The sequence below is a fragment of the Neoarius graeffei genome, chromosome 28 (genome assembly GCF_027579695.1).
Source record: "Neoarius graeffei isolate fNeoGra1 chromosome 28, fNeoGra1.pri, whole genome shotgun sequence".
Lineage (NCBI taxonomy): Eukaryota > Metazoa > Chordata > Actinopteri > Siluriformes > Ariidae > Neoarius > Neoarius graeffei.
In genome coordinates, this window is record NC_083596.1 from 21,579,883 (window position 1) to 21,596,554 (window position 16,672).

The window sequence follows — 16,672 nt, forward strand, 5'->3', positions numbered from 1 at the left end:
TATTATACAAGTAACTTGTGACCAAAAATATCTCGGTCCAATACAGTTAGTGGGATGACAGGGATAGATTTTTTTCTTTTTCGTATCATATTTTTCATCTGATATTTGTCTTTTATACAAGTGAGTCAGAATACTCACTCATTCTTTTTTAACAAAGTAACAGCAGGTGAAATCTCTGCCATATCAGTAGAAATAAAAACCAGTTTACAAGTTTGTTCTGTAGTACTACAAACATAGTTTATAGTATCAGAAGTTTCAATCCCTCTTCCTCTGTTCACTGTTGGAAATAGGGGATACAGTAGGAGTTCATTTCCGTACCCCAAGGTACAGTCTACACTAATGTAGGGCTCATTATTGGACTTCAAGGTAACTATGTGTACCTTTTTAGGGTAAAAAAAAAAAAAGGTACATACAGTGCTGAGCGTAAATGAGTGCACCCCCTTTGAAAAGTAACATTTTAAACAATATCTCAATGAACACAAACAATTTCCAAAATGTTGACAAGACAAAGTTTAATATAACATCTGTTTAACTTATAACGTGAAAGTAAGGTTAATAATATAAACTTAGATTACACATTTTTTTCAGTTTTACTCAAATTAGGGTGGTGCAAAAATGAGTACACCCCACAACAAAAACTACTACATCTAGTACTTTGTATGGCTTCCATGATTTTTAATGACAGCACCAAGTCTTCTAGGCATGGAATGAACAAGTTGGCGACATTTTGCAACATCAATCTTTTTCCATTTTTCAGCAATGACCTCTTTTAGTGACTGGATGCTGGATGGAGAGTGACGCTCAACTTGTCTCTTCAGAATTCCCCAAAGAAAATAATTTCTGGGGTGGCACGGCGGTGTAGTGGTTAGCGCTGTCGCCTCACAGCAAGAAGGTCCTGGGTTCGAGCCCCGTGGCCGGCGAGGGCCTTTCTGTGTGGAGTTTGCATGTTGTCCACGTGGGTTTGCTCCGGTTTTCCCCACAGTCCAAAGACATGCAGGTTAGGTTAACTGGTGACTCTAAATTGACCGTAGGTGTGAATGTGAGTGTGAATGGTTGTCTGTGTCTATGTGTCAGCCCTGTGATGACCTGGCGACTTGTCCAGGGTGTACCCCGCCTTTTGCCCGTAGTCAGCTGGGATAGGCTCCAGCTTGCCTGCGACCCTGTAGAACAGGATAAAGCGGCTAGAGATAATAAGATGAGAAAATAATTTCTTTACACCACAAAGATGAAGGCTACAAGAAGATCAGCAAAGCTTTACTTATCAGTCAGAATACTGTAGCAAAAGTGGTACAAAAATTTAAGAAAGATGGAACTGCAACCATCTCACAGAGACGTCCAAGTGGTCTGTATATGTTCTCAGGCAGTATATAAATGGTACAAATAAGTACCCTAGAGAGTATTGGATTGTATATTGATATTGATATCGAGAGAGACTTGCATCTTACTCCTCTCGTATTTCAAGGGGTGAAAACTTTATGACTTTTTTACGGCCACATTCAAATTGTAATCAGCATGCAAGTAGTTTCTTTCCTTGGGCGATTAATCCTGGAATAGGCTTCCAGGAGATATCGTTAATATAGAGGATAACACAAAATTTAAGGCCGCTTTACGTGATTGAAAAATTTGAAATTCGATATATATTATTTATAGCCTTGAACTTTTAATTTTATTTATTTATTTTATTTTTATTTATTTATTTAATTTTTATAGTAATTTATATTTGGGCGGCATGGTGGTCTAGTGGGTAGCACGGGCACCTCACAGCAAGAAGGTCCGGGTTCGAGCCCCGTGGCTGGCGAGGGCCTTTCTGTGTGGAGTTTGCATGTTCTCCCTGTGTCCGCGTGGGTTTCCTCCGGGTGCTCCGGTTTCCCCCACAGTCCAAAGACATGCAGGTTAGGTGACTCTAAATTGACCGTAGGTGTGAATGTGAGTGTGAATGGTTGTCTGTGTCTATGTGTCAGCCCTGTGATGACCTGGCGACTTGTCCAGGGTGTACCCCGCCTTTCGCCCGTAGTCAGCTGGGATAGGCTCCAGCTTGCCTGCAACCCTGTAGAACAGGATAAAGCGGCTAGAGATAATGAGATGAGATTATTTATAGCCTTGAACTTTTAATTTTATTTATTTTATTTTTATAGTAATTTATATTTGGGCGGCACGGTGGTGTAGTGGTTAGCACGGTCACCTCACAGCAAGAAGGTTCCGGGTTCGAACCCAGCGGCCGGCGAGGGCCTTTCTGTGCGGAGTTTGCATGTTCTCCCCGTGTCTGTGTGGGTTTCCTCCGGGTGCTCCGGTTTCCCCCACAGTCCAAAGACATGCAGTTAGGTTGACGTGGGGCAGCCTCGGGCTGAGGTGCCCTTGAGCAAGGTACCTGACCCCTGACTGCTCCCAGGGTGCTCTGATGTGGCTGCCCACTGCTCTGGGAGTGTGTATGTGTGCGTGTGTTCGCTGCTTCAGATGGGTTAAATCCAGAGGATGAATTTCACTGTGCTTGAAGTGTGCATCTCATCTCATCTCATCTCATTATCTGTCGCCGCTTTATCCTGTTCTACAGGGTCACAGGCAAGCTGGAGCCTATCCGAAATCCCCGGACAAGTCGCCAGGTCATCACAGGGCCGACACATAGACACAGACAACCATTCACACTCACATTCACCAGTTAACCTAACCTGCATGTCTTTGGACTGTGGGGGAAACCGGAGCACCTGGAGGAAACCCACGGGGAGAACATGCAAACTCTGCACAGAAAGGCGCTCGTCGGCCACGGGGCTCGAACCCGTGTGAGGCGACAGCGCTAACCACTACACCACCGTGCCGCCCTCTTCTATATGTTTTATTTATTGATGTGATGCGTTTAAATACGCTTTATCGATTAATAAAGTAGAAGACTGTTTCTGGCGGCACGGTGGTGTAGTGGTTAGCGCTGTCGCCTCACAGCAAGAAGGTCCTGGGTTCGAGCCCTGGGGCCGGCAAGGGCCTTTCTGTGTGGAGTTTGCATGTTCTCCCCGTGTCCGCGTGGGTTTCCTCCGGGTGCTCCGGTTTCCCCCACAGTCCAAAGACATGCAGGTTAGGTTAACTGGTGACTCTAAATTGACCGTAGGTGTGAATGTGAGTGTGAATGGTTGTCTGTGTCTATGTGTCAGCCCTGTGATGACCTGGCGACTTGTCCAGGGTGTACCCCGCCTTTCGCCCGTAGTCAGCTGGGATAGGCTCCAGCTTGCCTGCGACCCTGTAGAACAGGATAAAACGGCTAGAGATAATGAGATGAGATGAGAAGACTATTCCTAAAAGTACAATAACGTACTTTGTTTTCTGAGAGTGCTCTAATGCACGCATTTCAGCTCAGGAAGGGCTGAATGAGTTGTGCTAAAGCAGGGGAAAGATCTCTTCAGGAACTCCAGGACCAGGGATTGGAACCCGTGATGCCGTATCAGTTTTGTTTGTAGGCTAGCGTTGTTCTGAATAGACACAAGTCTGTTTTGAAGCTTGTGTTGACTACTAACACAAGGCTGGGCTAATCTAACTCATATGATGTACAATATAGTATGTAAAGAAAGGTATTTATAGTAGATAAGGGCAGCTTAAACGTATCAAACTGTACTTGTTGCAAACGTGAGCTGGGTGGAGGGGGAGAGATAAACAAGACGTGTTTTTTTTTTTTTTTTCAGGGAGTGACACTTCTCAGAGTTGAGAGGCAAAGCTGTTAGAAACACGGGCCGGGAGAGGGAGCAAATCCCATCGCAAATCCCATGGCAACAGCAACCAGAAAACAGGTCTAAAATAGGGGGCAGTGTTCGCTATTGCTATAGCAACAGGAAGACGTAGCTCCTTCAATCAGCTTTAGGATTTGCTGAGGCTGGAAAAACAAAGACTGATTCTTTGTTATTAAGTGCGATTAAAATCGTTTAATAGGATGCAGACCTGATTTGACCCTGAAGGCACAGCCTGGGGTCATGAGAGATTCTGAGGAGTTAAACAGTGTCAATTGTTTAGCCTGCTCCACTCAAGCAACGTTTTTAAGTCAAGCGTCTTTTTAAAGTAGCCTCAAATGACTTAAAGTAGCTTGCGCATGCGCAGAATGCTTCACCTAGGAAACGCTGACATGTTCCACTTGTTAGCCTACATTTTTTTTTTTTGGGAAAAAAAAAACCAAACAATTATTGGGCGAAATAAACATCCGATGGAACTATAATACTGAAGGGTTGTAAAGACTGGTATTAAAACTCCTTTATTGCTTAAACATCATCGAGCTAGGTGGTTACACGTAACGAGCGAAATCGTTAAAGACAAAGAGAAACAAGAAACCGAGTTCTGAAAAAGTTGAGCCGAACGAGTATCAAACTTCTTCGCTGATTTACTCTCGGGATGTTTACGTGGAACATGTGCACGGAGAGGTAAAAACCCAGTCGGATGAAACGTCCCACTCGAGCCGGCCAATCAGATAAGCGCAGCGCGGCACTTTAGCCAATAGCAGCGCGGCGGTTTGAGCAGGTCCAGCCAATCAGCGCGCAGCATTGCAGCGCTGATGCAACTAAGCTGCAACAATAGCCTGGTATCTCCTGGGTAGCAAAAAGTGTTCTTCCTCAGCCGGGGCGAATTAAATAGTCCCACTGAATCCATACGTCGAGTTGAAAAGCCATCCGTGTCAGAACTATATAACAGAGTCGACATGTATTGCTAGGAATTATGTCACTTCTGGACAGACTGCCAGGTTTTAAGAGGTACCAGAGCGCACATGCGTTTAGTTTAGACTTGTCTATAGATATAGTGTTTAAACCCATACGGTACCATGTAGGCGTTGTTTATTGTTATGGCGGAACGTGCGCGAGACGAGGGCTGTGCAGTCAGGGCGGAGGGATCTACAGGACCGGCACATGAGCGCGTGACGCAGCCGGTTGCTAGGTGTGGATGACCTGATGATGATGCTTTCACTCAATTAAGCTTTATTCTCAGTCATCAACTCCATCACAACAAAGCGAGAAGCAGCTCCACTTCTGTCCTGGCCACTCCGAAGGAGACATGGCTTTTTGATTCAGTCACCGCTTCGACTCTTCACCAAGCGCTTACGTGCTTTGCTGTAGCAACGCACCCCAAACTCAAAAACATAATGGAGTAAGTCAAACTTGTTTGGTACTTTTGCAGAGTTGATTGTTTGTTTTGACGAGGTTTCCCAGCTCCTGCACAGCACAGCTAGTTTGTTGTCTTGTCTCTTATCTACCTGTAGGTTCATATGTTCGCAGTAAGTTCTTTGCCAGTTCGTTCAACTGTTGCAATAAAAATAATGGCGCTGTTTAGTAACTTTTTTTTTTGTAGAACAGATAACCTTCTGAGCTAGTTTAACTTTACAGCTGGTGTTCTAAATAGTCCAAAGACTTGACAGCACTCTGCTCTTGTTTGTGTTTGCTGTAATGTCTTTGTGGACTTTTGGACAGTTAGTTAGTATTTCTAGCTTTCTCAGTAAAGTCACGTTTTAGGATGTTACGCTGTACCACATGTGCATCTGTTTTATCCCTTAAACAGCCTTTTGGTTAAAAAAAAAATCATGTAATTATTCCTGAGAATTAACTTGTTTTTCAGTGTCCTCGTTTCATAGAAGTGCACAGGTTGTAGTCTCTCTCTCTCTCTCTGTCTCTCTCTCTCTCTTTCTCATATATGTATATATATATGTATATGTGTGTGTGTACCAAAGTTGTTTTGTTTTGATGCTTGAGACAGACTTCCTGTGAAAACAAAGGGAAAATGAGTTTGGAGCATGATGAACAACTACCACCTTGCATTACGTCATTGCCTGCATCCCACGTGCAAGTCCTAGAATTCACTGACTTGTGCATGTTATGTGTGTATGAATGAATGAGAGAGAGAGAGAGAGAGAGAGAGAGAGAGAGATTTCCTCATGGCTCTGATTTCTGCCCATGATCGTAATGATGCTGTGTTTTTGCATATGACAGCTTGTGACTATGGCTCCTGGATTCGAGTGTAAACACAAGAGCATGCTGGAGAGTGTTTTCATGCGGAGCTTATGATTTATGTTCTTTAGGATTTCCGTTAATCCCAGGCTCTTGTGTCTGTGGCTGGTTTGGTCTGCATTAGACTAGAAACTGATGGTGATTTATCGTAACTTGTCTGCTAATGATGGCGATGTGATTTAAAGTAGGTCTGTATGTGTAAAATGTCTGTGTTAGACACACACACACACACACACACACACACACACGGAGCGCAATAGGTTTATTTGGCACAGATTGAGCATCTACTTGGTTCACTGAGATCTCAGCTGAGACTATTAAGTGGGCACAGGAGACTGAGATGGATGGAACAGGTCTAAGCGGTAGCCTAAATTGGTCCCCTGACAATCACAGATGTTTCCTGAGTGATGCTGAAATGAAATGGATCATTTACCTCATCAACGTCTAGTGTGAATGTGATTGATGCATTTCTCGAAGATGCAAAACATTGTTTCCTGGTGTCATCAAAAGCTTTTAGTATATCGGCAGCACTGTGACGGTCGAAGGAGGAGAACCCCTTTCAAACAGTGGATTTCTCTCTTCATAATTTTCTCCAAGTTGATTAGACGAGAAATGATACATTTTTGTGATTATATCCTAGTCGTCTGAAATTATGCGAAGTTTTTCGATAGTCGTCTCTGATCCATCTTCCCTCCTTTTTTATTTACTTATTTATTTTTTTTTAAGGTTTCATAATGCGTACCCAGCCCTCTTTTCTGTGGCTCAACACACTAACGACACTATCGTGCACCACAAGCTCGGACAGTTGAATCGAAGAATCATCGGACAGAATGATGGCAATGTCAGCGCCCATATGGAAGGCTCTACTTGGATGCCCGGCAGACCCCCTCGCTCTCTCTCACCCACAGGCTAACCACAGCCAATTGGAGAGGCGCAGAGGGGAGGGGCCAGAGGAGAGCCAGCACTTAATTGGTGAGTTGCAGTGAGTACAGTTTTTTATTTTCCCAGTTTCAGGTGGGCACCGCACTGCAGCACATTTTCTCCTCCTTGAACAGTGAGTAAAACTACCAATGTGTGTCTGTTTTAAAATGTTTGTGGTGTACATTTGAACTGTTTTGAGATACAATAATGTTATTGATTTTAATGCTTTGTATTTATGAACTATATCGATCATGCGGTATCATTTTTTTATACAAAATTCTGAAACGAGAGACATTATGGAGCGCACAATATTTAAAATTTTTTTTTAAAATTACGCTTGTAATTCTAATTTTTTTTTTTTTTGTAAATTGTGCATTAGATTTGCAGGTTTTGATTATTTTCGCTCTATCAATAGGTGATGGTCTCAGTGACTGGATGACGGAAGAAGTGGATTTCTCCTCATACCTCCCAACCCCTCACTCCTCTCCCTCCCCCAATGCATCCCTTCCCCCTTCGCCCCTCCAGCATGATATCCAGGTGCCCTCTGATTTGGAGGTCATGACATCTCTGCTGCAGGAAGAGCTTGCTCAGCTGGAGGATTACTTCCTGTCTGACCCGCTCCCAGAGAAAGTCTCCAAACTGGGCAAATGTGACAAGGGGCCACCACCAGTGGGGCCCCCATCATACTACCAGTTGCCCTATGCATCATATTCTGCTTCTAGCCAATCAGAATCTAGCCCCCTACTTGTTACCCTAGCAACTGGGGAACTAGACCTGCTGAGCTTTTGTGGGGGTCCCATTGGCCGATCAAAGATGCCTAGACACACCCCTTACGGTTGCAGCCGTCCCAATGCCAACGTTTGCAGCCGCAAGAGAGTTTCTGATGGGGTGAAAGTGAGTGAAGGCTATGAGAATGGCATCTGGAGTTCCAAAGGAAATACCTCAGGTAACTCAGCTGTTGGGCTTAATGGTAGCTACAGCTGTGTGGAGGATGAACGGGTGGTGGGCAAAGGGTACTGCTTGGGCAGCGCGGTGGAGATCCGAAGATGTGCCATTTTACCCAAAGAAGAAAAGAACTGCCGCTACTCAGATGAAGCTATTGGTATAAGCAAAGTTGTTAGCAGCAGCTATGGCTTCGGTGGGCCCATTCAAGTCCCACATAAAAAAGAAGAGATGATGATGTACGGTGTCCGAGAAGTCAACATGAACGGGATGGATGGAAGTGGAGAGATGGAAATGATGAGCGAAGGCAAAACATCCATTGGTGATGTGGTCAAGGCTAACATACCCTGGAAGACCGAGTCAAACGAAGGGTGCTATCTTCAAGGAAGAACCCATGATGAGGCCTACCACAACTTCCTAGGGTCCATCAACGAGCCAGTAAAAGCAGAAGGTATCGAGATGCATCGTCAGCATGGCGACTATCACTGCAGTTTTCTCGAAGGTCAAGACCCTGACTGCTTGAGTGGAGACAGACATGGACACGAAATGGGTGCTCATTGCCCCCGAGGTGTCTGTGCACTGAAGGAAGAGCCCTGCATTGTGAAACCAGACCTGGATGTCTCCCTTATGGATAACAATCAAGGAGAACGTAAACAGAAGAAGAGAGATCAGAACAAGACTGCAGCTCACAGGTATAGCTTTTTGCACCAGCAGGCAGTACCATAAGATCATAGGACTATATGCTAGGTTAATGAGCAGGTATATCTGGTAGGTCTTTTGTTTTTAAAATTCTGCTTCTTCAGATTTCTTGTAAAGTTATCAAAAAAGACCCCAAAATTCTTTTATCAAATTCCTGGACTTTGTTGACTCCACAGGCCGGATAAGCGTGTAGGCGTAGTACACGCATTTCTATAAACTACTAAATTTCAAAATAAAACTTGATGCAAGAACCAACACCAGCCACACCCTCTCTGAGACTCCAAATAGAAAAACTGAACATGATTCATCAATGGTGCTAATATTTTTAATATTTGACTTTTTTCGACAGGTATCGGCAGAGGAAGAGAGCAGAACTGGACTCGTTGGAGGAACAGCTTCATGGCCTGGAGGGAAGAAACCGAGAACTTCGGGACAAGGCCGAATCGGTGGAGCGAGAGATCCAGTATGTGAAAGACCTTCTCATCGAGGTGTACAAGGCCCGCAGTCAACGCCTAAAACAAGAAGCCAGCACCTGAGCTGAACTTGGTAGCCTGACAATTGATGATTGTCCTGCAAGTAGAATTGATAGTGCTCTAAATATGGATTGGAATTTAAGTTGGAATGATTTCTGATCGAATGTCTTTTTTTTTTTTTCTTTTTCTTCCCCCCTCCTCTTGTTTTTGGATAGGGGCGGGAGGGTGTACTCTTGCACGTTCTGTTAACCAATAATTTTTTTTTTTTTCGTTACAAACTGACAAGTCCATCAACAGCTGCAGCACAAACTTCCACTTTTTTCAATTCCAACTCAAAGTCAAATAAATAAATGAATAAATAAATAAATATGCACTGTGATTCTGTCATGGGTTAAATGACAGTCGGCTTGTGTGTGGGCCTTTTTTTTTTTTTTTCCTTTTCCAAGAATAGATAAAACGGGTCCTATTTTCATGTCCTTTTTTGGAATTGATGTTAACACAGAACCCACAATCAAATAAAGCACATTATTTTTTTGTTTACACAACGCTAGAACTTTATCATGACCTGCACCGATTTTAATTTATTAGAATGCAGATTTTTTTTTTTTGAAGTTTCTTAATAATTTCAACAGTTTCGAAGTTTGTAGCACTTGGCAATAGCGTAAATCTTCCATCAAAAAAATGAATAAGCACTAATGAGTAAGCAATTTTTTTTCTTCTCTTTTTGCCAAACCAATTGACTTTCAGGGGAATTACTCTTTTGAAAACGAATATTCCCTCAGGAATAACAAGACTGAAAATTTTTCTTTTCCATTACATCCCCAAATATAGGTTAGTCCTGCAGCTCAGGTATGCTATCTATGTCCAAAGTCACGGAAGTATGTCAGTTTGTAACTTGATGCTGAAGATATGGCACTGCCTAATGTTATGTGTGTCGAGTTCATAATGTTTTTAGTCTTGCATGCCTGGTAGATTCATGGCTTTTTCAATGCCTTTTGTTCTTTCTTTTGGTTTGAACGGGATGTTAAACGTTACAGCATATCTCTAGTGCTGAAGACCTGTTATAGCCTGTATCCTCTTTGCTTAGTCATTTCATAGAACGAGTGGCATTTTTTGAGTTCACAAACTACTGTTTGGCCCAATGTCTCTGCTGTAATTGCGAAAACAATCAGGGTTTGTGATTTTATAATTATAAGGCTTGTTTGGTCTGATTTAAAAATGGTGTCCTAGTGGGTAGCACACACTTAAAAAAAAAAAAACAAAAAAAAAACCTCTTTATAGCTCTGGCTTTTTTATAGAATGCTTGAGATGGCTTTAAACCATTTATTTAGCTTTAGGTCAAATTTCTGTCCTTCCTAGCAATATTTATTCAACATTTTCTTTCATGTAATCAAATTGCAAATACACTTGCGTACAATGAACATGAATTTAGTTTAGGGGTTTTTATTATTATTATTATTACAGTCTGTATACTGACAAATTTGTATCCAGCTGTGAGTCTGGTGAGATTTTTTTTTTTTTTTAAATGTGGAACCACAAGGAAACAAAAATCCAGACGCAATTAGATTTTTTTTTTAATTGAAGCTTCATGTGTACCTTAAAACCTAGCAATACCTTTATTTCCTTAAGCCTTCTGAATACATAGCCTAGCACAGATATTGAGAGAGTTAAGCGCCTTATCGAATTCAAAATCTGCTTTCCTCTTGGCGGTATACAATCATGTTTGTGAGAAATGAGCAGACTGAGCAGACTGTGGTGTGGCATCTTGTGAAGCTGAGAAATGTTGGAACTCCTAAGCTACACGGCTGAGCCACATTGTTTGTTTTACACACGTTCACACCAGCTGAAAGACCAAGACCAGACATTTCGATGCGTCGTTTCTTTTCCTTTCCTAGTTTTGATTGCTTTGTTTTTTCTTGTCATTCCTTTGATTCCAATAAAGTGATTTGTGTAAAGCAGTAATGAATCTCAGAGCTGATCACTTTTCAAGAACAGATGGGGAAACTCAGTGTGGTGGTGTTTTTAGGGTCTGAACTAGAGTTTCAGTATGCAGAAATACAAGAAAAAAAAATCCCACGAATTTATATATAATGTAACAATTTTAAGACTCAGTATTTTTACTCATGTATTTATTTAGTGATTATAGGCTATTAAAATTGATTTTTCCTCCCCAGGAGGCAGGATAATTAGTTCTCTCTCTCTTTGTTTTTTTTTTTCTTTTTTAAGAAATTTTATAGCCTATAGTTTGGCTGTCTTCGAAGAAAACTACCAGAGACTAAAAAAAAAAAAAAAAACCCACCCAAACAAACAAAAACCAACAAATCAATCACCAAAGATTTATTAAGCTCTAAAGACTTCCCAGTCAGGTCAATATTTTTGCGTGTAATTTATGAACCAACTTTCTTTTAACCCAATAACCTACAAACAAAACTAAAGCTCTGGCAAAAAAAAAAAAAAAAAAACCACACACCTTGAAACCACTTCTGTGTTTATTTCCAGAGCTGTATTTATAGTTAAACCCTTGTCAGACCGTTAGTCTCCAGATTTCTGATCAATCTAAATCCTAATTAGGCTGGACGCCAGGACAGAGAACTGGATGCTCGGGGTTGATCCTATAACATACTGTAGACCCGCTTTTTACTGACAGCTTCAGTAGTTGGTTATAGCCGCCTGCTTCCTGCACCGGCAGCCTTCATCTTCTAACCGCTTCATCGGCGCTCTTTCTATAAACACACACACACACACACACACGCGGAACTGAAATAGCACACTGGCAAAAATGTTCCTCCCTCCGGTCTTAAAATAGGCAGTGTAGAAATAGCCCATATTTTCTTTTTAATATTGACCTGAATAAATGACTTGTAGAAAAAAAGAACTAAAAGCAGAGAGGTGAATAAAGCTGAGTGGGGAGCTGCTCCAGTGCGGCTGCAGCGTTAATTAATAAACTCTGACCACATTCCCAAGTGTACAGCCTGTACTGTAATTCTCTAGTTTTTAAACAAAACCTTCAGCTAATAAGTGACATACTTGACATTTCATATCTTTATATGCTACATTTTTTTTTTTTTTTTAGAAATCATAGTCTTGGCAATATCCAGCCTCCATGTGTTTGTGAAACCAAATAATGTCTCGCCGGCCGACTTTTGAAATTTCAATCATTTCCATTTGATCGGATTAATAATGAGTTTTATTTTTATTCAGTCACCATGTCCAGAAACAACAGAGTAAACGGATCACTTCATCTTCTAAAAACCCCACCAATTTGTCTCTTTTTCAAGCGGCTAAACACCACACACACACACACCTTCCCGACATTTTTTATTTTTTAAAAATAATTCTATTAAATCATTTAAACTGAACTAAAATATTCAACCTTGATTCCATATCATTCTCATACTCGTAATTATAGGATTTGCTTATTCCAGGAAGTGACATGAGAACTTGGCTTATTTATTTATTTTTTTAATTTAATATAACTTCTATAGGATTATAGCGAGGAGGCATTTTTTTTTTATCTTTTCGAAAAAAAAACCCCCAAACTAAACAATATAAAGAGATCATAAACTATACATTAAAAAAAACCTTTTATATTCTGCTATTCATATCTAATATTCCAAAAAGAAAAACAAAACGGTTTTGCCCCCCCCCAAAAAAAAAACAAAAAAACCAACCAACCAAATAATTAATTAATTAATTAATTTATTTATTTAATGTTCATAATATTACACAATCTTCAGGGAGAGCAGCAAAGTACAAAACATCTATACAAATTAGACCAATATCATAACAATACAGAAGAAAATTAGAGTATATCCTGACAAATCTGTTTGGACAGGCAGGTCTTCAAATAATTTACAATTAATTAATTAATTAATCAATCAGGACATCCTTAGTATTTAAGCATCATTCTACAGAATTGTACAATATTCATCATTTGTATTTTAAAAGTAGACTCGCACACACTTTAAGGCTAGTCTCAGTCTAAATCACATTTCATTGGGATTTCTTACATTACAGGCTACGTCTAAGACCAAACCCGTCCCCTTAAAAACAAACAAATCAATCAATCAATCAATCAATCAATCAATCAATCAATCAATCAAATAAACAAAAAAAATTGTACAGAAAAACACTGACATGAAGGTAACTGAGACTGAAATCTTCCCTGGCTGTCTCAGTACCAAAGAAAACTCAATGATAACATAATACTAGTTTAAATATTACAGTATCTGGACTATTTGTTTGTTTGTTACTCCGGTGTTGAGTCTACATCATGCTTCACCTCTGCTTGACCCATCCGCTTGTAATTGCTCTGAAGTGAAGAACGCTGGGATATGTGGTGGCGTTTACGCTCAGCTTCAATGGACTTCAGAGCCTTGTGGAGAAAGCAGTTAGAATACGAGGGTAAGACATGCTGGTAAGGAGTTTGCACTTGTTGTTCTCCAAGTCCCTTGGCACAATTGTCAAAATGATGCAATATTTCTCAAAAGTGTCTGCACACTGTTCGTTTCGTTAAAGCGTTCTGGGGGTAAGTGTAATTGTTATGGGGTTGCACTGATTATAGCGCAAGAGTGTTGTGCATTTTTATTGCTACTGCACATTAAATTACGCTACTGGATATCTGCCCCATAATAAAGCTAAAACAAAAATGTATTAAATTACCATTACTTGTTTTTTGTAATAATTACGCAATACGAGCATGGGGGGGAAATCATTCACTTCTCTCACCTGCTGCAGTGCATCCTGTTGACTAAACACACACAGGGCGGCTAAGGCTTGCCGCCGCACTGCATGATGGGAGTCAGCATGGGCGAGGCGCAGGAGTTGATGGGGTGCATCTGCGCTCATCAACACTCTTTCACCTCCTGTAATGGCAGCCATGCTCCCTAGGATGATACAGCTTTTTTGTCGGATGACGGCATCAGAATCCGAGAGGAGAGAAACCGCTGGAGATGCTGCTCCCATGGCGACTTTGAGCCACTCCTCGCCCTCTATACAAGTACCTATAGGAGAACTTGCAGGAGAACCAGAGTCATCCTTTCTCCATTGTCTGATACCCTCAACCCTTACCCTCATTCTTCCTCTGCCTTTTACCGCTGGAGCACTGAGGGTTCTCTTCCTGCACTCGGTCCCTTCCTGTAAACGCTGGCTTCTCTTTGATGTGACTTCAATGTTTCTCATCATGCCTAGCCACTTTATTGCAGCCTTACAGGCACTCCTGCGTACGGAAGGCGCAGAATCAGACAGGCGGCTTAGCAAGTCCTTGAACACTGCTGGTTCGATGGTCCATGCGTTTGGTCCTGCTTTTGGTCTGGGAGAGACCTGTCCAAAATCTGACTGCAGGCAAGTCAAGAGGTTGCAGCCAGCTGCTCGGATCCCATCATCAGGGTGGCGTAGGGCAGCTCGGAGCACGACCGGGTCTACGGGCACAGCGGAGCGCGCCGAGCCAGACGTGTAAATCTGACACAGCAGAGTCAGAAGCTGCACTGCACACCTGTACAGGGTCTCGGTCTGCATCAGCATGGACAAGAGAGAACTTGCAGTCCTAAATTCAGGTTGAGGAGGCTGACCTTTGACCTTAGGACAACCTTTAATTACAGTACAGTGATCTATGCAGTTCTTAGGATGCTCTAGACTGTCAACCAGCCAGCTCATGGCGCTCTTATGCTGTGGTGCGAGATGTCCGAGATGGTCTGAGAAGCCGTTGTGGAATTCCAGGCTGTCGAGAAGCTCCTCTCCATCACTGTGTTGTTCTATACCATCAGGAACGTGTTCCATACTGTGAATTCTTAGATCTTGCTTGATCTTTGAATGAAAGCCTCTTTCCTTCACCTTTGTGGATTTGCTTTTGGATAGCTGGGAGTGTATGTTAGGAGGATTCCTCATGTCCCTTCTTTTATTTATACTCCCTCTTATTATGTATGTGGTTCTCTTCGGGTGATTCCTATCAATCCTGTCCGTTTCTAACTGGTTTTTATGTGGGTGGCTCTTAAGTCTTGGCTGTTCTGCTGCACTCTCAGACTGGTTAAGGCTATTTAAGGTTTGGTCGGATGATACACTCTGGGGAAGAAACCCACAGTCGTGGGCTGCTGTGATGAAGCTTGGAACAGCATACTTGGGGGAGGACTGACAAAGACAGCATAACAGAGAAAGTGGAAGCTCTAAAAGAGCAGGGGATTGGAGTTGAATCACCTGGAAAAACACATGCAGGTAGAAACATTGAAAGGAATTATATTCAACCCATATGTACACCAGTGTTGTAGTCGAGTCACTAAACCTCGAGTCCGAGTCCAGTTTCGAGGCCCCAGTGTTCAAGTCCGAGTCATTAAAAAAAAAAAAAAATCGAGTCGAGTCCACTATTGATCCGAGTTGAGTCCAAGAACAAGACTCCAATTGGACCATTTGACGGTGGCTGTTTCATCGCTATTAACATTAGTTTGTTCCTGAACAGGTGAATGTGCATTCTTTCTGTCAGGGAGTGCCAAGTATTCTGTCAGAGATGGTTGGGAGACGGATGTAAGTGCAGAAGGTGTGTTTATTAATACAAGTGAAGACAGGTAAACAATCCAGAACGGCAGGCAAAATCGTAAAATGGTGAAACAGGCAATACTGTAGGTTGAGCGAGACACAAACGGGCAGAATCAAAGACAAGAAACAGGAAATCAGGGATCAGGAAACCAAACAAGGAAATAAGGCTCGGTAATGTGTCAGCAACGCAACTCAACTCAATACTTCGCAAAGTGAGTGTGTTTTCACAGTTTTTATGTACGGTAGGTGCGCCTTAATCCTGTGCAGGTGCGAGCCGTTTACGGTGTGCGAGAGTCCGCTTGGCGTGCGCGCTGTCCGGAGTGTGCCCGAGAGTCTATCTGATGCACACGCCAAGGCGCGCAGGTGTGACACTCTTGCACGAAATTAGTATAAAAATTAATGTAGATATAAATATCTTGTGCCAAATTATTATGACATGTTACAAAAAAATAAAGAAAAAAATCCAAGTCCTCGTCTCCAATTTACAAGTCCGAATGCAGTTAATGCACAAGTCCGAGTCATCAGTGCTCAAGTCCAAGTCGAGCCACGAGTCCGTAAAATTAGGGCACGAGTCGGGCTCAAGTACTACAAGCCCGATATACACACACACACACACACACACACACACACTTTACAAACCCTTACTGCAGAATGGTGTATTTACTGACCTGAACCAAGCCTTCCACCATATTCAGGCTTTGATACGAGTGGAGAATCGCCACCATTTTCTCCTGGGGCAGTTCCACAGTAAAGGGAAAGCACAGTAACTGGCAGCTCATCACAGTGAGACTATTCATATCAGAGCCGCCCCACAGGAGACCCCTTTTAAGTGGTGCTGAGCTGCTAAAAATGAGAGCACGGAGGCGGGTCACAATTAACATGATGTCTAAAATTAAGTTCATCCTACCAGGAGAAGTAAAAAGTCTGGAGGTCAACTAACCTATTAGCAGTCAAGAGACCGATGAGGGTGCGAATGAGTTTTTTGTCGTCATCAAAAAACAGGAACAGGCAGTCAGAAGGTTCATTGGAGAAAGCGAACAGAGCAATCGACAAAAGGACAGAGAGACCTAGGAGGAGCAAAGTGCCTTGAATTATTAAAATGCTGTTCAGGCTACATAGTACTGATCACGTTTCTATTCGAAAATA

The 16,672-nt window shown here is 42.2% G+C and overlaps 2 protein-coding genes across 3 annotated transcripts in view; one reads left to right on the forward strand and one right to left on the reverse strand.

Annotated features, from left to right (window-relative positions):
• Nucleotides 1-4,855: 4,855 nt before the first annotated feature.
• Nucleotides 4,856-10,960, forward strand: atf5a (activating transcription factor 5a). Its single transcript, XM_060913082.1, has 4 exons — nt 4,856-5,109; nt 6,690-6,935; nt 7,300-8,518; nt 8,875-10,960. The coding sequence occupies exons 2-4, from the start codon at nt 6,794-6,796 to the stop codon at nt 9,059-9,061; spliced, it is 1,548 nt and encodes a 515-aa protein (XP_060769065.1). The 5' UTR covers nt 4,856-5,109; nt 6,690-6,793; the 3' UTR covers nt 9,062-10,960.
• A 1,770-nt stretch (nt 10,961-12,730) lies between these two features.
• Nucleotides 12,731-16,672, reverse strand: part of stk36 (serine/threonine kinase 36 (fused homolog, Drosophila)) — a 29,786-nt gene continuing 25,844 nt past the window's right edge. Inside the window, exons 17-20 of one of the 2 annotated variants that reach the window (XM_060913136.1) lie at nt 16,467-16,593; nt 16,195-16,369; nt 13,727-15,190; nt 12,731-13,373 (exon numbers count right to left, since the gene is read on the reverse strand). In XM_060913136.1, coding sequence (XP_060769119.1) covers nt 13,248-13,373; nt 13,727-15,190; nt 16,195-16,369; nt 16,467-16,593 — 1,892 coding nt within the window. In that variant the 3' untranslated portion in view covers nt 12,731-13,247. The remainder of the gene's footprint in view (nt 13,374-13,726; nt 15,191-16,194; nt 16,370-16,466; nt 16,594-16,672) is intronic. The other variant, XM_060913135.1, reaches the window with a different exon arrangement.

Bases quoted from the DNA above. Each gene is read 5' to 3' on its own strand.
- atf5a (XM_060913082.1), top strand. From the start codon at position 6,794: ATGATGGCAATGTCAGCGCCCATATGGAAGGCTCTACTTGGATGCCCG. The intron at 6,936-7,299 runs GTGAGTTGCAGT...CTCTATCAATAG, and splicing joins GGAGAGCCAGCACTTAATTG to GTGATGGTCTCAGTGACTGG. The intron at 8,519-8,874 runs GTATAGCTTTTT...TTTTTTCGACAG, and splicing joins AACAAGACTGCAGCTCACAG to GTATCGGCAGAGGAAGAGAG.